A 24232-nucleotide genomic window follows, 5' to 3' on the forward strand; every position below is an offset into this window, starting at 1 on the left:
CATGATACATCACGTGACGCTATCGAGTTTGACACCCCTACCTTATATCATCAGGAGTGGCTGAGATTGGAGGCAGCAATCTTTGAAATGGAAAATCTCTAGCAATATGGATATTTTCCTTTATTTCAATAGCTCACTGCAAAATAAAATTGTCTTTTCTTGCATTTTATAAATGCTGAATCCATTTTGGAGGCAGAAGGCAACTCAAATTACAGACTCTGCAATTTTATACCATTCTGTTCCAAGAGCTATGAGTCACCTTAAAGCAGGGGTGGGATTCAATTCTGGGAATTGAAGTCCACAAGTCATAAAAGGACCATAGTTCCCCACCTCTGCTTAAAGAGTTAAGGAACTATAGTCCCTTTATGACTTGTGGACTTGTGGCTCAAGGGTGCAGGCAAACAAGGAAGTGGTGAGCTGCCTTGAGGAGCCAAGAGCGGCGTTATAGCTTTACAGAACTTGAAATATTGTGATAGAGGTGTTAGACTAAGATTGTGGTGATCCCGACTGAAATTCATCTTCAATCATGAAAACTAATTAGGTGATATTTGGCCAATTTTCTTCATAGGGTTGTTGCTATTGGGATAATATGAATGAACATTCTCAAATAAATTGTCTTAAGCTCTTAGTGGAAAGGAGATCTTTGTCATTTAGCTCTTGACGCAAAAGCTGCTTTGTATTTTAATGGATATATCACTCAGCATTCCCATGACTGACCTCCAGATTTGCTGGGCTGCAAATCTGATAATTCCTAGCTATTGCTAAGAATTGGGCATAATTAGTCCAACTGTTTCTGATTAATTCAAGAACAAATGCAACCTCATTTGCAAAACTATATACTTATTCAGCAGTGTCCTATTTTAAAAATAAATACTAGGGAGTAAGACTAGCTAGTTCTGGCTTTTGGGTAAAGAAAAAATATATTGCCACCTGGTTCCGGAATCTGACTACCTTATTAGTCATTGGAGTTATCTCTCAGAGCAGATTCCAAAGGAAGTTCAAATTGCAACAAGATAATCTGAGAGTTCTGCTGAGTTTCAGGCTGATAAATTTTCTCCTTTGCTCTAAACAATTTTTATGCTATTGCTTATATAAGTAACTCTATTACAAAGCTATGATGAAGAAAAATTAGGGAAATAATCCTTTAGGGATCAAAGTAGCTCAATGAGGTTGAGTCTGCTCAAGGGCCCCAGAATTAAATCTTGGAAGATTTAATGGAAAATGGGATGGAAGAAGAGGACATTTTAAGGAGAGTCAAATATCATGCATAGCCCCATTTCATGCATCAGTATTTTGTTATAAGTCTTGTTACTACTACATCTTCCATCGTCATTGTCATCATCACCACTACCACCACCCAATCATTGGACGACACTTCCAAAGCAACTGACCATCCTGGATTTACATCTGACATGCACACGTAGAAAATTTGATTGCCATCCTTTAATACTGGAAAAGAAACAAGATGTGATAATAGCACTTAGTGAATTCATATTAAATATTTGTTTTCACATATGGTATTATATGGCTTAGCACAGGCTGCAGAATATTCCAGAAATCCATCATCTTTCAGTCTTGGTGCTTGATGCTGACTGAAAGCCAGGTCAGCAAAAATGCCCTGTTTGACAAAAAAAAACTTTGGAGTAGATTGCAGACTAAGGGGCTCAGTGGTTAAAGATGCTGAGCTGGTCAGCTGGAGAACTCACAGCCTGGGTTTGAGATCCGAGCTCTGTGGAACAGGGTTAGCTCCTGTTACTTGCCCCAGCCAATGTCCACCTAGCAGTTCAGAAGCATCCTAATGCAAGTAGATTAATAGGTACCACTTTGGTGGGAAAGTAACAGTGTCCCGTGCATCTCTGGCATATAGCCATGCTGGCCACATGACCACATCTAGCAGAGAAACCTTTACCTTTACCTTAGATTGCGGACTAGTCTGGTGTCTTTGAAGGAGGAAGAGAAGCAAATTATGTAACTGTGGGTGGAAAGTGTCACGCTGTACTTTATCTTATCTTGAGCCAGATGCTGCTCTGACGTTCTTAATTACAGTCTCTTTCTTTTCTTGCTAGAGTTTGCCTATGGAGGACATCCCTATCCTTTCAGTGGGATTTTTGAGATTACACCAGGCAGTGCGGTGGAGCTTGGAGAGACCTTTAAATTCAAGTAAGAGGTCTTCTACCTTTTCTCTGGGTTGGCCACCAGGAGGGCATTGTCCCGTTTTCTGCTTTCTTCCTGAGGCATTCCTTTCTTTGATTCCTTCTGAGAACCAAGGAAGCAGGCAAAAATCAGCATATACGCAGTCATGTAGGGCTGTCGCCTTAATTTTATAGTATACTATAAAATAGCCATGGACAAGCTTCCAGGGTCTCATTTTGCACCCTTCAGAGCTGCTTCTGACCATGACATTTGAAAACTGCCAGCAAAATTTCTCATGTTAAGGTGGAAAATAGAAAATAACTGCAGTACAATTCCTAAAAGGAATGCATTACAGGTAGCAAACAGAGAACCTCTAGAATTCCATCTTGCTAAAATGAATGTGCCCTCAGCTTCATTCCCCAGACTTAAGCACAGCCCTTTTCTATTAAACGGGGGCCCCACTCCAGTTAAAACAATGCAGATTATGGATTTGAGAGGATTAAAACCTGTCTTATCCTACAGCTTCCTCCAACCTGGTGTCTACCATGTGTTTGGGCCAACCCCTAATATCCCTAGCCAATACAGTGAATTGCCTTGGTGGTTTTGGTAATGGGGCCATATTTGATTGACACCAAATGAGGAAAAGTTGGTGTAAGGAGGGCAGTCTTAACTCTTGTCCAGTTTCAAAACCTCTTTTAGTCCCAGGCTGGGTAACCTTAGGGTAGCCACTATCCTTCAATCTCCTTTATGGGATTGTTGTAGTGATAAAATGAGAAAGCTGTGTGATGTGTACGGCTGGTTAAGAATGCACTATATACAATACTAAGAGATGCACAGCATATAGAAATTCATCTACAATAACATGCATCTGTAACAAAAAGCCTTTGCTACTTCCACTCCCTGAATGACTGCACCCATTCTGGCATTCTTTTAATTCAGATCCATGGTGAATTAAGGAGTCAAAAAAGCATAAGAACACAGGCTATAGTTCTCACATGCTTTTTTCCTAGATTCATCTTTTCCCCCACTTAAACTGCTATGGTGAATGCCCATTTTCCTCCCACAGCATATCAACTAATATTGCTGCACAATCTCACCTTGTGTTATCGGGATATGCTCTGAACTGTCAATTCTCTGACTTACCAGATTGGTTCTTTGTCACTGGAGGAATAAGATTAGATTCAGGGTCAGTTGTCTCCCACCCCCAGGTCTCTTATGTGGAAGAATTGGAGGAACATCTCTGCAGCTGTCACTATATTGGAAGCTAAACTATAGTAAATTAAATCACCAAGAAACGGGAGGGACAAACTAATGTCTGAATATGGAGGCCTATCTAACCTATCTAGAGCAAACTGAGGGAGGCAACAGAGTAACTCCTCGGTCTTAATATTGGAAACTTCTGAAATAAATAATTTATGATGTGCCTCAACAACCTTGGATGAGGGGGAGAAATACATTTCAAGGGGGAGGGGAATTTCTAGAAAAAGCAAGCTGGGGAGCAGGTGCTGGCTGCCACACAGAGCCTCCCTTAATTGTTCCGTTTTGCTTGCTTGCTTTGTTAGGCAAACAGAGGTCAGTGACAAGAACACAAGGCACAGAAAGAAACAAAATCCAGGGCTAACCAATGCAGTCTGAATGAACAATTCGCAACATACACACGGTATATAACGTTGTTTTTGAAACAAGGAAAAAATGACACAAAGTTTCTCTCATACTCAAAACACTGCACGGAAATTTGAAGAGATTTGCTCAAAAATGTTTTCTATGACCCCCACTATTGAAAAAGTACTAATTCAGATGTATTTACTTACGTTATACTTTATAATGTATCCAGTGGTGGGATTCAAATATGTGAACAACTGGTTCTCTGTGTGGATGCCGCTTCCGGAAGTCTGGGCAACAAAAAATTAGCTACCAGTTCTACCAAACTTGTGCGAACCGGCTGAATCCCACCACTGAACATGTCCCTTTCAGCAGACTTTGGGTGGTTCATGTAAAAACCATTGTTAGCCACCAATTTTAAAAGTAAAACAATTAACCCAAATTAATTTGGATCGCCTCTAGACAAGACGGGTGGCACCTAATATAATAAAGAAAGAAAGATTTAAGACCTAGAACTAAAATGAATTTAACAATCAGAATTAATTAAGCTTAAAAATAAGCCTTGCGAAAACAGCTCAGCAAAATACCACAACACCCAAACAGGCAACAATCTCCATTGTTCTTTTGCTAGCAAAGAGCAGAGAGGTTACCCAACTTTGGGAAAGCAGGCTTCTCCAAGGAGCCAGAGCAGCTAAGAAAAGGCCACCCATCTAATATCTGGAGTGGAAGACTTGAGATGATTGCAAAGGATGAGTAGGTTCTGTCTGGAGAAGAAGGTAACCTAGATCAGGGGTAGGCAACCTTGGCTCTTTTATGACTCGTGGACTTCAACTCCCAGAATTCCTGAGCTAACATGGCTCAGCTTGGAAACGCTACCTTTCCCCTCAGCATGGCTGGCTCAGGAATTCTGGGAGTTGAAGTCCACAAGTCATAAAAGAGCCAAGGTTGCCTACCCCTGACCTAGACCCAAGCCACGTACGGCTTTCTTGATCAAAAGTATCATCTGGAATTTTGCTCAGCAACATCCTGGGCAACAAACCCAGCCCCTGAAATCGAGGGCCAGCATTGCCAAAGTGATTCCCACCCACTGCATTCTGCTCCCACTGTGGATCATATTCAAAGGCAGCCCTGAATAGAACGCCTTGTGCTGGGAAGCAGAGGGGCAGGGATAGCTTTTTCTCCAAGAGCATGTAAATTCAGTATTAAAATAGTCATTGTAAACATTAGGGGTTTGTTTTACAGTATGTGATATGTAAATGCTAAGTGATTATAGTGGTACTACTATTTACACCCTATGTGTGTGTCGTTATTTCTTTAAGATGAATATAAATACAGACCCAACTAGAACAATGGCTTTCAGTTATTTGGGATTTTAAAGTGAATGCTATGGTGAATTAATCTAAAAGGATATTTAAATGTGTAGTACTGCTGTGCCTGGAGGCTTTATTAAACATTAGATAGACCAGGCAGATAAACAAACTGAGATGTGTGTGCGTTTATGTTTGTGTGTGTTTGCATAGTGCAGTTTGAAAAAGATTTGGATGAAGTGATTCAGGCCTCATTTCCACTATTCATTAAAGTAGCCTGAAAAAAAGATGTTGCTGCTTTAAAAGGCTCACTCTTCAATGTTAATCCAGTTCTTTGAGCAGGAGGATCTTCTTTCAGGCTGATGTGGAAGCCTGAAAAAGAAGCTGGTCTATTTTAATTCATTGCAGAGATTCTATTTCAAAGCATACCTGGTGTATGTCTTTCTGCCTGCCCATTTCCTGTCGTTGACTTTTCTTATCTCTCTCTCTCTTTTTTTTTTTTAACCAGAGAATCCCTTGCCTTGGGCACCACAGACTTCACAGAAGAAGATGTGGATAAAATCATGGAGGAACTGGGCAAAGATTACAAAGGCAATGCTTACCATCTCATGCACAAGAATTGCAATCACTTCTCAGCTGCTCTGGCAGAGGTGGACTCACTTTCTATTCTTTCTCTGGGTATTACTTTATAATCCTCCAGCAATGTTGGTGAAGCAGTTTGGGCCAAAACAATTCCCACTATGATTAGATCATTGTGGCTGAATCACTTATCATAACACACAGAGAACCCTAATTGATACCATCCCACCCTGTCATGCTTAGTATCTGTGATCTCTATTTGTGAAGAATCCAAGAGGAATTTTTTACACTCAGGGCAAGATCCAGGCAATCCAAAACAGTTTCTTGCCCTGATATTTTCTTACAACCTTTATCTTCAAAAGAGGATGTGTAATTCAGAGTCCAAAGTTCTTCTGGGCAATTGTCCTGTTTTATTCATGGAAATGTATGGAAATAATATACTGACTTCTATTCTTTGGAATCTTCTCATCTTTTCTAATATTTCTTCTTTTTCTTATCACCAAACATTCCTTAAGATGGAATGAAAGAACATCTTTTAGTAGATAGTGTTCGCAGCTGTCCATCTGGAGAGGGTCAGTGATTCCCCGGCACCCTTTTTGTAAACATAGGCAAACACAACTGACACATCAATCCATTCTCGCTACTGTCAGTTACTCTTTTGGTGGATGTGTTCTTAAGATGAAGATTCCATGAACAAAGTGGCATTCATCTGATTTTCTTGAGCACTGAAATTATTAAGTGTGGTTTATCAGTTAAGGATCAAATACTTTCCTCTTTAAAAAAGAAGAAGGAAAGGGGGAAAAAATCCACATCTCATTTCTCTTGACACTGATCTCTTTGATATTTGTAGGTACAATCTAAATGAAGTGTCACAGAAAAGGTCACCAAATGCAGTTTCTTTTGTAGCAGTTTCCCATTTCCTGAGTTATTTATGTGTCTCTGGACAGTCATGAAATTGCGGTGCATTTTTTTTTAACATAAGGAGAATGGAAAAGAGGAAAAGGTCAGATCAGTCATTTTGACCTGCTCCACGGTCTCTAGGACCACAGATGAAAAACTTGTTTGCTATGACAGTTGAGCGGATCCCCCTCCCCCCCCAATAATCCATCCCTAACACTTGGTTTTCTACAGATATCAAGTCACAATCCCTTGCTGACTGGGGATAGAGACATACATCACAAGACAGACCTGGGTTTATAAGGCTAGCAGACATCTAGGGGAACTTAGACAGAATCAAGTGGCAAGGAGGAACGAGTTAATTTTCCTTTCCCCAGAAAGTGCGCAATGCCTATTCTATAGCAGCACTGCGATGGAAAAAGGAGTTGATTGCTTCATGCAGATGACTGCAAGGGAACAGCAGTTTCAGAGGTCAGATTACTGAAATGTATTCAAACTTCTTTTGCAGTGGAGAATTGGGCTGTGTAGGCATGAGATGTGGGGGTTTTTTTCCCCCTAAAAGTCTCTGTGGGATATTGAGGCAGAATTAAGCATCTCAAGGCATTTTCTCATTTGCTGCACCTTCTCTCTCTCTCTCTCTCTCTCTCTCTCTCTCTCTCTCTCTCTCTCTCTCTCTCTCTCAAGCATCTGAAAGGAGCTAAATAAATGTACCTTAAGCTGGAAATTATTCCACATCACTGGAAGTCTCAAGTGCTGTTACTGGAAGGCACTTGTTTTTTTTTTTGGATTTTTTTTTTTTTTTTTGCTCTATTTGATTTGATTGACTTATGGAAAGCAGTGTTCTCTTAGTGACAAAACTTTTTCTTTAAGGGACTGGCACCATGGTTCCCATTCTGGGAATTGTAAAGTAGAATAAGTGATTGATTTATATAGCTGCCTGCTTGGCAATCATCTGAAGGTGATGCTTATCATTAGTAAACAGCAATTAATTTTTTATAAATGTGATACACTAAGCAAATAATAAAACAAAACATGAAAACAGAGTCATAAAAAAAATCACCCAAAGGGATCATATTGTTTCTCGATCCTTTGCCAAAATGCCCATCATGAGCAGAATTTAGGAAGGAATTGGCTGAGCTCACAAATTGGACTAAGCCAGGGGTGTCAAACTCAATTTCATTGAGGGCCGCATCAGCATTGCGGTTGCCCTCAGGGGGCCAGGTAGCTGTGGCCAGGGTAGATGTGGCCTACTGGGTGGGTGTGGATGGAGTGGGTGTGGCCTACTGGGTAGGTGTGGCCAGCTCTACATTGTTCGCATCAAGGGTGCCTGTGGGGGCCTGGGCAGGAGTGGGGTAGATCTGAGGGTCTCTGGCAGAAGGGGGTGGGACCAGGGCAAGTGCCAAGGCATGGTCCACTGGAGGCCATGCAAGGGGGGGGGGCTTATGGAGCTAAGACTGAATGCGTTTCAGCATGGAGGGCCACCACAAAATTGTACATTGGCTCCTGGCTGGTCTGGGCCAGGGCCAAGGCAGAGGGGGCCGTTCCCTCACTGTTTCCAGGATGGCTTCGCGGGCCACATGAAACCACTTCACGGGCCGCATCTGGCCCTCAGGCCTTGTGTTTGACATGTCTGGACTAAGCTATTATTTTGAGTGTTCACTTGTTTTGGCACAACGTTATATGTAAACCTAACCAGTATGCTTGTAGAATTACAGTATGTTTAATTTAAATCATATCCTCTTGCTTACCAAAAGGTAAGGTTTGGTTGAGCTTGACTACTGGTGACTACATATAGTTTTCTTGGCAACAGTGTGAGAATTGCCAGTACCCTTTTTCAGAGTGCTTTGTCAACTTCTATTTTCTCTCCAGCTATGGGATTTCCTACTGGTCTCCAGTCCAAACATTAACCAAGATCAATGTATTTAGCTTTTAGGAGGTCAGTCATTAATGCATGGGCACCTGCAGGGGACTGAGGAGATCAGTTGATAGTGTCTATTGGACATTTACTCTGTAAAAAAAAAATGGAGGGGAGGGCATTTTAAAGGGAGCAAATCATGATTCCCCAGTAGGAAATATTCTTACTACTGTAGAGTAATGACACAGAAAAAAGAAGAAAAATATTATGTTAGACAAGTTAACGCTTGAACTAGAATGAAAGAAGGTACAGTAGGAATATATTTTAATCTATTTACTGTATCAGATTTATAGAAGTACAGGTGTGCAAGACAAATTACTCTAGATGATTAATGATTATATGTCAACATGTTGGTATTGACTCCTAGTGACCAATCAGATACCTTTTCTTCAGGAGGATCTGACCCTAACTGTTTTTTTCAGGTCCTTTGATACTACATTCATTTCTATTGTAATTCAATACATCCACTTTGCTGCTAGTCATCCTTTTGTTCTCTTTCTTTCCATTGTTCCTAGAATGATAGACTTATCTAGAGAAAATCTGTCCAACATTTATGTTCAAAATATGACAATTTGAGCTTGGTCTCATGTGTCTGGAGTAAGAAGTCTAGGCTGTTTCTTTAATGATCTATTTTTTTGCTTAGATATACATGATATTCTCAAGAGTCTTCTCCAATGTCAAAGTTCAAAAGTTTCAAAACTCTTCCTATCCTAATTCTTCAAAGCCAGCTTTTGCTTCCATAGAGTATCGTGTAGTAATGATTGCCTGTAGGCATAGATACTTCCTGGCATCTGAATATCTGTTCCAAGCCTTTCATAGTTGCTTTACCAAGTGCTATTCTGCAGTGAATTTCTTGGCTGCTTCTTCCTTCACTGTTGATAATTCATCCTAAAAGGGAAAAGCTGAACACAACTTCAATATCTTTGTTGCCAATTCTAAGGCTGGTTGCTATGCCTTTGTCATTAATTTGGTCTTTTTATATTTAATCTTAATCCTAGTATTTCTTGTGCTCCTTGACTTTCATAGAGTGTGCAGATCATTTCCGTTCATCAGAGTAGTGTCATCAGCATTGCCTAGGTTATTGATGTTATTTCCTCCAGTTTTAAAAAGAGCCCTGGAGTTCAATCCTGATGGGTTCAAGGTTGACTCGGCCTTCTATCCTTCCAAGGTCAATAAAATGAGGACCCAGATTGTTGGGGGCAATATGCTGACATTATAAACTGCTCAGGCAGCGCTGTATGGAGTGGTATATACATCTATTGCTATTGCTATTTAAAATCACGCTTATCTTCTTCCAATCCAAGTTCCTTGAATATATATTTTACATGTAGATGGAGTACTTAAGCGGAGAGTATATAACTTTGTCTCACTCTTTTGCCAACTTGGAGCCAGCCTGTTTCACCATGTTCTGTACATATAGTGGCTTTTTGACTTGTGTACAGGTGAGGAGAACTAGATGTTCTGGGACTGTCATATTTTTAAGCACATCCCCCAGCTTAAAAGGATTGACATAACTGAAAGTCTTTATATAACCATAAAGCAGTGGTTCTCAACCTGTGGGTCGGGACCCCATTTGGGGTCGAATGACCATTTCACGGGGGTCGCCAAACAACGCAGTCTGCCATTTTTTCCCCCTGTTCCTTAGCTGTGCTACTCCCTTTTATTCTATTGGCTTTTGAAAGCCAATAGAATAGACTCTCTTGAATAGAGTCTAATTCTATTGGCTTTCAAAAGCCAATAGGAATTGTCCAGGCTGTCTCTGCCCTGCTGAGCCCGCCAAAAGTCCCATTCTGCAAACGGTGCTGCACCAGTTGAGTAGTCCTCAACTTACGACCAGTTGGGGGTCGCGGCATTAAAAAGGTTGAGAACCACTGCCATAAAGTATATGCACTTCCAGCTTGCCTTCTTCTCTTTCTTGGTCTTTGGCAATCTCTCTGTCACATTCATCTCTAACAACCTCTTTACGTTCATTCCATAGTTTCTCCGATTCCATAACAATGAGGTTCAGGATTTTCTGGTGTTATCTTGCTCCAGATCATATTGTGGATACTGGTTGGCTTCCCCCTTCCACTTTAGCTTAACATGGAATTTGCACACAGTCTGTGACCTGTTCCATAGTCAGCCCCTTGACACATCTTTGCTTTTTATATCGATGCTCTTTCACCTTTTTTGTGGGGTGGGAGTAGGGGCAAAGAAGACTGAAGGAGCCTCTGAACTCTACTAGTAAGGAGACATCAAACTCATGCATCCTGAACAATTAATAGGTGCAGAGAAGGTTCCTGTAAGAAGCAGCAAATAGAGTACCCTCCTGCTTTGTTGTGCAGCCCCTCCACCCCCCATCCCTGCTGATCAGCTATTGTTCTAGTGCAGTGGTTCTCAACCTGTGGGTCGGGACCCCAGTTGGGGTCGAATGACCATTTCACGGGGGTCACCAAACCATGCTGTCCGCCATTTTTTCCCCTTTTCCCTAGCTGTCCTACTCCCTCTTATTGGTGGCCACACCCACTTGGGGGTCACCACAACATGGGGAACTGTATTATGGGGTCACGGCATTAGAAAGGTTGAGAATCACTGTTCTAGTGAGTGCAAGGGAGAGGCCACTAACCTGTTTCAGTGCCCTGTAAGGTAGTATGTGGGGGGGGGCAGAGCAGAAGGGGTATGCTTCTACTTGCTGAAGTGCCTAAGAGATGCTGGGTTCATCCCATATCTTCAGTGCCACAGAGAGATGCAGATTTCATCCACAGCAAAACAAACAAATAAAAAAACCAAATACCTGGTGGGGCCTGTGGTTTGCTTAAAGAGGAAAACACCATGGTTCCAGATCAGTCAACAAAAACTTTAAGCAGTTTCAAGCATGAGCTGGGGATGAAATGAAGACAACCTGATGACCTGGCAGAGAGCAAAGCAACAAGCATGTTTGTGCTGTGCTTAAGTGTAAGAGGAGGGAAGACACAAAGGATAGTAGAGAGCTTAGATGGGGGGGGGGGTTTGACAATCCTAAAACCAGAAACCATGTGACCACAGAAAGCTCTTGGTCAAGTGCTTTTGGAAGGAAATCAACTACTAATTAAATCTTTCACTGCACAGCGCAGAATAACATTTCCTGGTATGCAATGCAGGTGTTCATCACATTCATCACATTTTGAACTATACACTCTTAGCACAGCAGGAAGAAAATTGCTGTTTTTCTGGAATGTGCATGTAGAATAAAACTATATGGCATCCTGCCATTTTCTCCAGATGTTGTTCTCTGCAGGGAAGTTCACAGCAGAGCACCCCTTTCCCGCAGGCAACCCCATTTTCAGGCTAATTGTAAGGCCTGTGCTAAGATAAAAAATAATAACATTCAGGTATCAATAGTATGAGTAATTTTTAACTCTCAAAATTCTTCAGTATAAGGATTAAACATAGATTAAGGTTTGCTGGCTAATGTGGTGAACGGTCATCTTGCTCCCCATCCATTTATTGGTTAGTAAATTTTATTGGATTCTTTTTTTTTTTTTTTGCTTCTATGCCTCATAGTCAAGGCCGTGATTTTTTTTTTCTGTTGCCAGCAGGAAAAGGAGACAAGGAGGCAGTAGCAAATTATCTGCAAATCAAACAATAATTGTTTTGTATGTTTCCCTGTCATTTCTCAGATCCTTTGTGGGAAGGAAATCCCACGCTGGGTGAACCGCCTGGCCTACTTTAGCTCCTGCATTCCCTTTCTGCAAAGCTGCCTCCCCAAGGAATGGCTGACCCCTGCCGCTCTGCAGACTCACATCAACCTTGGCCTTCATAAGGAAGAGCAGGGAGATACAACGGACGAGGAATCGCCATCGACTTCTGCAGCTGCTTCAGCCCCAGGCCCTTCGCGAACCTGCCGGCATACCAGGGTCTGAACTCTGCCCACGGAAGTAGCCCTCAATCCTTTCCCCCCCCCGCACCCCAATGGCGGCTCCTCCGTCTTTTCCTGCAGCTGCTCAATCTTTTCCCCAAGAACCCGTGGAGCCTCCTTGCCAGGACAAGATGAAACCCTTGCCTCTTTTTCAAAGGGCTGCTGATACTTAAAGCAACATTTAGAATTGCATCAATACGTGTCTGAGATTAAACTTCTGGAGCTGACATTCTCCATACTGTGATCTCTGGAATGTGACACAGCAGCCCTGAAAGGAAGCCATATTGAGGGGCAGATGCTTCATCTGGAGCTCTTTTAACTCTCTGTCTGCAGTCATACGTGCAGAAGGCCTTCTCTCCGATTCCTCCAAAGCTGTTATCTCCTTTAAATATTGAAAAAAGGAACTGAAACTAGAGCTTCACTTTCTCCTCCCTCAGACCAGCAGCAAGCTCCACATAACTCTCTCTTTGTTCTTTTTAAATCACTAGTTTCTTAAGCCACTGGAAGGATCAGTGAAAGGTGCTCCTATTCAACCACTGCAGGTTTTGTGTGTATGTGTGTGTGTGTGTGTGTGTGTGTGAATTCAAATACTGTATAATAGACTAAAGGACACTTTACTCTCCAACGACAGTAGCAAAAATTATCTATAAATATGTGTCTGAGTCTGTTCTTTTTGACCAAGAAAGAGAAACGTTGTGATTATACAACATCCTAAATTGTGACGTTCAGTTAATGAACCTGCATGCACCATCATGTTAGAAGTACTTTGGAAGTGCTCCAAGTCCCCCCCCCCCGGAAGTGCAGGTAGTCCTCGACGTACAACCACAACTGAGCCCAAAATTTCTGTTGCTAAATGAGACATTTGTTAAGTGAGTTTTGCCTCTTTTTACAACATTTCTTGCCACAGATGTTAAGTGAATCACTGCAATTGATAAGTTAGTAGCCTGGCTGTTAAGTGAGTCTGGCTTCCCCATTGACTTTGCTTGCCAGAAGGTTGCAAAGGGTGGTCACAACACTCCAGGATACTGCAACGGTCATAAGAAGGAACCAGTTGCCAAGCATCTGAATTTTGATCACATGGTCATGGGAATGCTGCAAAGGTTGCAACTGTGAAAAACAGTCATAAGTCACTGTTGTAGTTTTGAATGGTCACTAAATGAACTGTTGTAAGTCAAGGACTATCTGTAGTTCTTTAACTGAGATTTGCACTTTGCCATGCCACATCCAAGATGGCATTGCTTTGAATCCAGATAGAATAGTAAACTGCCACCTCCTTATAAGTAACTCTGTTTAATGATGGCAACAGGGTAGCACATGCATGGCCATTAATAATATATAATAGCTTCTGGGGTGGCGGTGGTCAAAGAATGATAAACATGACCACATAATCAAAACTCTACCTTTCTAAAATATATATTGTTCATGTAACAGATATAAAATAGAGGTGGAGTTCAATCTTGTGGTCACCATCTTGACAATTTTAACACACATGTTCACATATGTGCACACATACACACACAGAGGTGCTTTTGAGCAGCTTAGCATGGTGTGCAAGTACAGTCACTGATCTGTATATCATGCATAACCTTCATACTGTTCCTCCCAGATAAGCAATATCATGCAGCTATTCCCAGAAAGGGAATTAAGGAATTAAGTTAAAAAAATTAAAAGTATCAGAAAAAGAAAAAGAAAAGGAAATAGAGCTAAAGTTAGTACATACCAACATTTACTATATTTTATCATGATTTTCTATCATTGCAAAGCATCTTTGCTTCAACCATACGATTCTGTGCATTACTTCTTGTTCTCTTAATCGTCTCTTGTTTCAGTATCATGATGTCATATCCCATTTTCACTACATTAATTTACTGACATGCCAGTTCTTATTGCTATGCAAAATATAAGCAAAATCATGTTCTTATACGCTGCCGCTTTTGTTTATTTTGACAAATATTCATTCCTCGCACCCCATTTCACACGACCTTTTTACCAGCATGTCCATACCTTAAAATTTAGCCTTTCATTTTCCTCATCTTTAGGAAGCATTCTGTCATGGTTCCCATATTTATTATCTACTTTATTTTTCTTACCAAATACACATTAATCTTCAAACCTATATATCTCATCATGAAATCTAACAGTTACAGCAATCACTGAACCTTCAGTCAGCATAGATCATTAGTACACAAAAATGCACACCAATGCAGAAATCTGCAGCCAAGATTTTTCAATTATCCCCATAAGAATTCCTAATCTATTCCTTTTATTTTGTGCATATCTAATGCTCTTTTCATATTCAACAACCAACTCTGAACTCCATATTTATACATGTTGTTTTTTAATTCATGGCTTTTCGATGTATCCATACTTCCTTTAAACCAACTTGTATACAATATAGTTTCTTACTCATACACATACATTTCTCAATGAACTGCTAAAGGGGAAAAAAAATCTGTTCTACCCACCCCTTATCTGGCATAAAGTTGCATTGCATTTCCAAATTTTGTTCATTGCTACCTCTTGTATCTTTTGATTTCTGAATTCCGCAAAAATATCTTCCCAGTATTTTTGCAGAATTCAGAAATCAAAAGACACAAGAGGTAACAATGAACAACATTTGGGTATAGTTTACAAATCTGCCTGTAGTTTTTGCATTCCCTTTTGCCAATTTTCTCTTTCTTATAACAGCATTGTTCCAATCATCAATACAGAAAAAATCATCACACACATTACAATCTGCACAGCCATACCTTAAGCAAATCACATCCCTGTTTTAAGATTTCTCCAGTTATACTAAGTATACCTATAGCCTTACCATTCTTCAACTTCCTGACATTATTTATAACTTCCTTTCCATCATGTTTTCTTGACTACTAACATTTCAATTCCACTTTTTGAAACGCAACCATAATTCCAAGTCTGTTAAATACTCCTTTCAGTAGCCCCTCACTTCCGTTTCATTCCAGATCATTTAAAGAACAGTTGCTGGAATTGGGCATGTCTAGTTTAATGAAAAGAAGGATGAGGGGAGACAGGGTAGCAGGATTCCAATATCTCAGGGGTTGCCACAAAGAAGAGGGAGTCAAGCTATTCTCCAAAGCACCTGAAGGCAGGACAAGAAGCAACGGGCGGAAGCTAATCAAGGGAAAGAAGCAACCTAGAACTAAAGAGAAATTTCCTAATAGTTAGAACAATTAATCAATGGGACAACCTGCCTCCAGAAGTTGCGAATGCTCCAACACTGGGAGTTTTTAAGAAGAGACTGGACAGCCATTTGTTTGAAATGGTATAGGGTTTCCTGCCTGAGCAGGGGGTTGGACTAAATGACCTCCAAGATCCCTTCCAACTCTGTTATTCTATTCTATTCTATTCTATTCTATTCTATTCTATTCTATTCTATTCTATTCTATTCTCACATTTATTTTTATTTCTATTCATCTTGCAGGCAGCTCTTTATCCTCTTCAGTAACTTTCAAAACTATTTTTTTTAAATTTCCATTGTTATATTTTGGCATTACACTATTTTTTAACTTTTCTTGCTCTTTTTGATTGCATTCTTGATAAATACATTTTTTCCACAGCCACATTATGCAGTCTGTTTCTCTCATTGTGATTTTTTGCAGCAATCATATTATCATATGTATTTTTCCCACACGTAGCTTATTTTACCATCATTCTACCAAGCAACACTTTTCATGCTTCCTATTAATTTCACTTCACATACAGGTAGTCCTCAACTTACGACCACAATTGAGCCCAACATTTCTGTTGCTAAGCGAAACATTTATTAAGTGAGAAATTTTGCCCCATTTTATGGCTTTTCTTGCCACAGTTGTTAAGTGAATCACTGCATTTGGTAAATTAGTGACACGCTTGTTAAGTGAATCTGGATTCCCCCATTGACCTTGCTTGTCAGAAGATTGCAAAAGGAGATCACATGACCCCTGGACAATGCAACCATCATAAATATCACCAATCATCTGAATTTGATCATGTGACCATGGGGATGCTGCAATGGTCGTAAGTGTGGAAAATGGTCATAAGTCACTTTTTTCAGTGATGTTGTAACTTTGAACAGTCACAAAATCAGTGGTTCTCAACCTGTGGGTTGGGACCCCATTTGGGGTCGAACGACCATTTCACAGGGGTCGCCAAACAACACAGTCCACCATTTTTTCCCCCTTTTCCTTAGCTGTGCTACTCCCTTTTATTCTATTGGCTTTTGAAAGCCAATAGAATAGACTCTCTTGAATAGAGTCTAATTCTATTGGCTTTCAAAAGCCAATAGGAATTGTCTAGGCTGTCTCTGCCCTGCTGAGCCCGCCAAAAGTCCCATTCTGCCAACGGTGCTGCACCAGTTGAGTAGTCCTCGACTTACGACCAGTTAAGTAATCCTCGACTTATGACTGGTTGGGGGTCGCGGCATTAAAAAGGTTGAGAACCACTGCACTAAATGAACTGTTGGTAAGTCAAGGACTGTACTTTTTTTTTTCACTCTGTTCCAAGAAGCTTCTGCATCCTCTCACTTCCCATTAATTCTGTCTTGCTCTTCTTATACTTTTTGATATTGACGGGTACTTACTTCCTGCTTTCTGCTTTCATTTTTCTCTTTTCCATTTCTTTCATTTAGTCTCATATCCATTTTCTTCCAAATTTACTCTGAATATTACCAAATAATGATTTGATCCACATTTACAACTTCACATCAATTCTCACTAATTCTTTCACTTTTTCAGTAGAAATAATCAAATTGGCTATGCTTTTATATGTATATTAATTCCTGTATGTGCACTCAGCACGATATATGTAGGTATTTATATGTAATTATGATTATTCTATGGTATATAATTTTCTTTAGACATCATTATTTTTAGGCATTTCATTTATTTAATTCAGGGACAGCCATCACTATGCTTATAAACCTCTCCTTTGGTGTCTCAAAGGTCCTCTGAGCCTCTTGAATTTAATGTTTTAAAAAATATTCTTCTAACTTGAAAAAGATAAGCTACAAAGCAAATCTCCGGATTCCAGGATAATCTTTACTTATAAACTTTCATCTTATGGGAAATAAAAATGATGGGTGGATACATCATGATGTTTCATTCAGGAGTGTACATACCTGTCCGGTTAAATTGCAAAGATAACATAAGCTGAATGTCAGTCAGAATCAGAACTAGAACCAGAATCAGAATCAGAATCAGTCTATGGAGATACTCAGCCATCCAGGTCATGACTGTTTTTTTTAAAGGCAATTGGACTTTCTTTGTGTTCCTTGAAAACATTTCGCTTCTCACTACCTTTTTCAATTTTATTGAGAAGCAAAACATCTTCAAGCAAAACAAATAAAGCCCAGTTGCCTTTAAAAATTAAAAAAAAAGCACCTTTGGGACTAAGCTAAGCTGGGAATAGCATCTAAAGAGAACACAGAGAATGGTGGGAAGAAATTCCACCAGTTTTTCTCCTGATAGGGATAACCTATTTTGAGACTGGCTATGTCTGTCATAGCAGCCATTTGTGAAAAATCCAACTATAGCTTTGTAATGTTCCAAATGTGCTCATTGGCCCACAAAGGTTGCCTATTTCTGTCCTAATTTGATTTGGAAGGATTTATATTCCTTGCAGACAGCTGGTCATTTGCGCAGCCAAGAAGGCTCCACACACATTTACACCACTTAGAGATTGTTTAGGCCATTTGGAGGTTTACCTCTGTCCTCAGCGTCATCTGAGTACTGCAGATGTGTGCGTGGAGCCTTCTTGGCTGCACAAATGACCAGCTGTCCGCAACGAATATAAATCCTTCCATTTCCCATTATCCAGTCAGAGCTGAAGAAGCTTCTTGGATGAGAAGCGAAATGTCTTCAAAGAAAAACAAGAAAGTCTAGTTGCCTCCTTTGGGATGACCTGATATATATTTTTCCAAATGACTCTGAATCCTGACAAACTGACATAATCTTAAAAATCCATACAGGACACCAAAACAATAGTACTAAGGATTATTATTTACTATTTAAACTTCCTCTCCACCATTAAAAGCTAAGTAGGAATGGCAGCTACTTAAAGGCCTAACATTATTCACATTTTTCCAGTCACATAGCCCTATCTACTATAACCTGGGTATAATAATTATGGATTTAGCATGAAAAAAGTACAAAAAATAAGCTGAAAAAAGTAAAAACTGGTATCTATGCTGTCATCTTTGGTTACGAGATAATCAAATTATTGACCAATCACAGCTATACTTTAGTCCTAGAGTTAAGAACTCTTATAAAGACACAGTAGTTCTCATTCGCTTCACTCGGACATAGCAAAGCTTGTTTTGGTCTCTGACACGTCTTAAACATTACTTCAGTTTTTGCTATTCTTAGTTCTGGGTTTTTGTTTTTGGTTTTTGCTTTTCAGGACTAGTGTCACCATATTGTCTGCTATTCTGTTTATGCTCCAAATTGCCACTGCACTGTCTCTGCTAACCATATTCACTGAGCATTTTTTTTATCATTATTAGAAACATAACAACAGTGTTTCCTACTAAAGGGGAAAAAAATCTAAGAGATTTTAATACTCTTGCTATATAGAAGCACAGCTGAAATTCTACAAAATTCCTGTTTTCTAGATGCTGCAATCATTTGCCTGATCCATATACAATTTCATTTATTTTAGAATAGGCAACGTTCTACCTCTGGGTACCAATATGTCTATAAATATCTCCCTTGGTGCCTGTCAGATTTCCTACCTCATCTGATTAAACTCTTTATCTTTAAATTCTTTCATTTTCTGTGCTCATCTGCACAGGAAAAAAATAGAGTAAGCTGGAGATGGATGAAAGCCTCCAGGGAGTGGAGCCTAAGCAGATGGCAATGAGCAACTTCTTTTTATGAGAATGCCCATACAATGCTCCTAAAATTCATGAAGTGGTACTGTATACTTTTAACAGAACGATCAACAGAATAACAGAGTTGGAAGGAACCTTGGAGGTCATGTAGTCCAACCCCCTGCTCAAGCAGGAGGCCTATACCATTCCAAACAAGTGATTGTCCAGTCTCTTCTTAAAAGCCTCCAGTGGTGGAGCACGCACAACTTCTGAAGGCAAGCCATTCCACTGGTTAGTTTTAATTTTAATTTTGTATGCCGCCCTGAGTCCTTTGGGATTGGGCGGCATATAAATAAAATTAAATAAATAAATAAATAAATGTTCTCACTGTTAGGAAGTTTCTCCTTAGTTCTAGATTGCGTCTCTCCTTGTTTTAAGTTTTAAAGTTCTCTTTTAAACTACAGGATTGATCTTAACATTTTTCCTGAATATCTGTTCTGGTAAAGGAGAAAGTATAGAAAGCATAAATCCTTGAACATTTGATTCTTATTGCTCTAAAACATTAATTCTTGATGTGGATTACCAGCAAGTGCATGGAAAACTCACTGCATGGTTTATATAAAATGGCATATGGTCAGTGGGCAGCAGTTGCATAAACATGATGCCAAATGCTTATTCACTTCACCTAGTTTGCTCATGTAGGACAGTTGTACATGTAATTTGCTCGGCCTCTGTCCAGCAGCAGCTGTGTGTGTAATATTATGCATTTCCTGACATTTGCAAAAATATAGGAAAAGTGAAACTTCCATTTTTAAAAAGGTTTAAATTAGCAAATTTGGCAGATACCTATTTAATTTCACATAACGCTAATAGTAACATAAGTGAAAAAAGTACACACATACTATTTTGATATATAAAAAGAGTTTTCACTCACCAGAGACTAAAAACAAAAATATGAAAAAATGAAAAATACTGTATACAAATGTAAAGATAGTAGATTAAAAAAACAACACAAAGCGAAACCAGAAATAAAAAACAAGAAAGAAATGAACAACAAAGCAATATGAAATGTACTTATCTACTACCCAAGATAAGGTGGTCAATTCCCCGAGAAAGAAAGAAAGAAAGAAAGAAAGAAAAAAAGAAAGAAAGGAAGAAAGGAAGAAAGAAAGAAATTTCTTTACTTTAAATTATCCCAAACCAAAACTCTTCCTACTCTCTGGATCAAAAATACAAGATAAAACAAAAATTGCTGGGGAAAATGTATTCAAAATATTTATCCAAGCCCATGACTTATGGAAGGGATTTTTTTTTTTTTTTTGAGCACGCAGGCAGATTCTTCTGTGGTTCTATAATTACAGAAAGGGACGTGTGTAATGAGGATCAATTCAGAAATGGTACAATTGCAGATATTGTAGCTAATTTAAAAAGACAGAAACCAGAAAGCAGAAGCTCTTTCAAGAAAGGGGCAAAGAGGAAAAATTAAGAGGAGCTAGCCCTGGGAAATGTCAGTAGGCCTTAGAAGTCAGGCGGGAGCTGTACAATCCTATTACCTCATCAAAACAAGCAAGTGCAAATATGAAAAAAGATAAGGAGAAGCTGAAAACCCTGGAATGCAGCAGGTGGCAATTATGTATATATTGGATTATTTTTGTTATCAGAAAAAGATGAAGAGACAACATTGAGCATTGCATTACTTAATGGGACAATTGCTCCTTCAAAAAACTGTTCATAAAATTAGAAACTAGGAAATTTTATATAGGACTCAAAAATAACCTTTGTATGCCCTGGCTCCAAAAGCCCAGCAGATTGAAAAACAATAAACATTTCACTGTAATGCCTACTGACCTACATTAAACATACTAAATTTAATTGGACAAGGAGGGGAGTGAAAATCCAGCTGAGGAAATCATTCGAAGGTGATCCTTTATGTACAGATTAAGACACAATGTTGTTATTCTTGGTGCAATGCAGCTACATACTTATCTGGCAGTCCACAAAGCAGCAGAGAGTTGATTATAAACAGCTTATTTCTATTCTAATTAAATGCTGTTTGAACTAATATGGATATATACCAAGCTTGATTATTTATAGTTGTTTCTGAAATTTAGTGGGAGTTAAAATAGAATTATCTCTGAAGCTGATCTTAATGAAAGTGTCTGGATCAGCTCTTAGGATTTTCTTTTCTTTTGGAAAGTATTGGCTTTAAAATATTGAATGCCTTTTCTTTGCTGTTTTACTCTTTGTGGTCCTTCCTGAGTTTTGTTGTTGTTTTCGATGCTGCTCCTAGATTGCAGTTTATTCTTTCTGATTTTATAAAGCCATCTGGATTTTTTTAAAAATAAGTAGTAGCTAAATAATTCTTTAAACATTGTGTTCTTATTTATACAAAAGTCAATTTCTAAGTGAGTTCTAGTCCTATATTGTCATAACAAGAAAGAAGCAGGATTGGCCATACCACTAGGCCAGGAGTTGGCTCTTTTATGAGTCATGGACTATGCTGGCTCAGGAATTCTGGGAGTTGAAGTCCACGAGTCATAAAAGAGCCAAGGTTGCCTACCCCTGCACTGGGCAGATCTGAACCAACTGTCTTGGATGGTATGGCTTTTGTGCTAGAGTGGCTAAAAAGAGAAGAGAGTTGCATGGGGCAGTGCTGTTGCCCTCAGAAGGGCACTATCACATAATTCATCTTGAAATAAGATACAACTATCAATCCAGTTGTGTATAAAAGGAAATAGTCTTCAGGGAAAACATTTGGGCTGATTCCAGAAACAACAATGCAAAGAAAAGTGGCCCATCACCTGTTATTCTCTACTATATCAGTAATTGGATTGATATGGATACAGCTATTTATTTAATTTACATATTTTTGTGCAGATAAAACAAAAGTTACTACCGCACAAATATTGGATTATTTAGCAAGATATGTATGTATTTAAATTGCTTCCTGGAAATTTAGAATTAGAGCTCAAACAACTGCTCCAATGTAGATGTCTATAGAGATTCTCAGTCATCCAGGTCATGGTTGTCCCAAAGGTGCTTTTCAAAAGGCACTTTGTTTTTTTTTCCTTGAAAATGTTTTACTTCTCATCCAATAAGCTTCTGGTGTCAGTGAAATCTAGATTTCAGTGCCTGGAAGTTGGCTGGAAGACTGAAAACTAATCACTACTCTCAGCTCACCAATTTGTTGTTAACTGAGAAAAATAGGAAGGAACTTTATGCATACCGCCTTGAGCTTTTGAGTGAAAAGTGGGATATAAATCAATCAAATTAATAAGTCCTGTCTCTTTGTCCCCAGCACTGAAAACCCTAAAATACACTGTTCATCTGTACTGCAGGTTCAATTGACAGCAATATCATTAGACAACACTGAGAACAACACTTTATTTTTTCTCTATTTATGAGGTTTATATATCGTTTTTTTCTCCAGCAGATGGCACTCAAAGTGGCTAATACGCATAATTTAAAATATGTTAAAACTTAATTTTAAATACATCAAAGGCTTAGTAAAAATGTATTTGAAATCTATATTAAAATAACTTCAGTCTTACAGCATTTCAGTTTTTAAACAGTGTAATGCTATGGCCCAATTTTATTTGGAAATTAAAGTTTGTTACTTAGTCCGTTCTAAGATTGATTGCTAGTGAACGTTGGCTGAAAATTAACTAAAGTTATGATAGTTTTCGCTGAAAGTCAGATTTTCATCTCAGTTTGATGCATTTGTGGTGTTGTTAATGTGGACTTTTAAACATAGATGTTGTCCTATAAGTATCTATGTAAGAGTCATTCTATAGAAAACATATTATCTTGTCAAAGACACAGTATTCTTGGTAGAAGACTAAGAGCCCCATATTTATATCAAGCATTACTCCTCTTATTTCTCTAAAGCAGAATTCTATGACAAAAACAATTCTTGGGGTTTTAGTTTTTTGCACTCCTTTCAGAGCCTCTGGTTGAAAAGCCGTATGATATAGTATTGGCTTGATTCTGGATTTTTTTTTTAATGTAAACTGAACTCCTGCAAAATCTCAAAAAGTTAGGATTGAATTTGCTGGAACCTAGATGGGAGACCACCAGAACATGCCATGATGCTAAATTAGCATGCTGCCTCAGAAATTATGGAGCTTAACTCTATCATCTTAAAGTGATTGAGATTGAGAAGTGATGGTGTAGGTTATTGCAGGTCCCATACCCAATATGCATGCATTTTCCTGCGGGCAATGAATGCTGAATGGTGCAAAGAAGAGCAGCAAAGATGATTAGGGGACTGGAAAACTAAACCGTATGATAAATGGTTGCAGGAACTGGGTATGTCTAGTCTACCAAAGTGAAGAGTTAGCAATGACATGTTAGCAGACTTCCAATATTTGAGAAGCTGTCCAAAGCACCTGAGGATACGACAAGAAGCAATGGGTGGAAGCTTGTTAAAGAGAAATCCAACTGGAAACTAAGGGAGAAATTTCTTGAAAGTGAGAACAATTTATCAGTGGAAGAGCTTGCCCTCTGGAGTTGTGGGTGCTCCATCAATGGAGGTTTTCAAGAAAAGATTGGACAACAATTTGTTCAGGATGAAATAAGGTCTCCTGCCCTGGGCAAGGATTTGGACTAGAAAACCTCTAAGGTCCCTTCCAGCCCTGTGATTTTATGACTCTATGACATCCATGTTTTCAGAATGTAATTCTCTACAAGCAGGAAGAAAAAATATTACTCAACATTTGACATAAAGGTGCCATCTAGTGGTCAAATTAAGTATAATGTTCTGCGTCATCCTGAAATGTTTTAAACAACTGACCTTGAGCAATGCACTTATTTTCAATCAATGTTATGAAATTCCATTACCACCAACACCATCCCTGCAGGTTCTCAGATCTGGATTCATTTCGTAGCCCCAGTTTCAGCATGTCTTTTATTGCCTGCTAAATATTATGTTACTACTACCATGTCAACCGTAATGAGAGCATCTGGGGCAGTGCATATTTTTGAGGCAGATATTTATTGACAGAATGTAATTCATCAACCAGAACTTTCTTTCTAGAAAAAGAGGTATTTCGATTTAGCCTGCTTGGTGGCAGGAAAATTAATAAGGTCAGTTGAGGAGCAAGAGGAGAGAGGGC

General features: G+C 39.2%; 1 protein-coding gene across 1 annotated transcript in view; it reads left to right on the forward strand.

The window, feature by feature from the left end:
• LOC120304158 (deubiquitinase DESI2-like) overlaps window positions 1-12961 on the forward strand; it is a 45674-nt gene extending 32713 nt beyond the window's left edge. The window contains exons 3-5 of the mRNA XM_039334386.1: window positions 2067-2160; window positions 5551-5692; window positions 12072-12961. Of these exons, the coding sequence (XP_039190320.1) occupies window positions 2067-2160; window positions 5551-5692; window positions 12072-12314 (479 nt within the window). The 3' untranslated portion in view covers window positions 12315-12961. The remainder of the gene's footprint in view (window positions 1-2066; window positions 2161-5550; window positions 5693-12071) is intronic.
• Window positions 12962-24232: the final 11271 nt, after the last annotated feature.

This window comes from Crotalus tigris, unplaced genomic scaffold (assembly GCF_016545835.1).
Source record: "Crotalus tigris isolate CLP2741 ecotype Arizona unplaced genomic scaffold, ASM1654583v1 scf7180000017545.3456711, whole genome shotgun sequence".
In the NCBI taxonomy this organism is placed as follows: domain Eukaryota; kingdom Metazoa; phylum Chordata; class Lepidosauria; order Squamata; family Viperidae; genus Crotalus; species Crotalus tigris.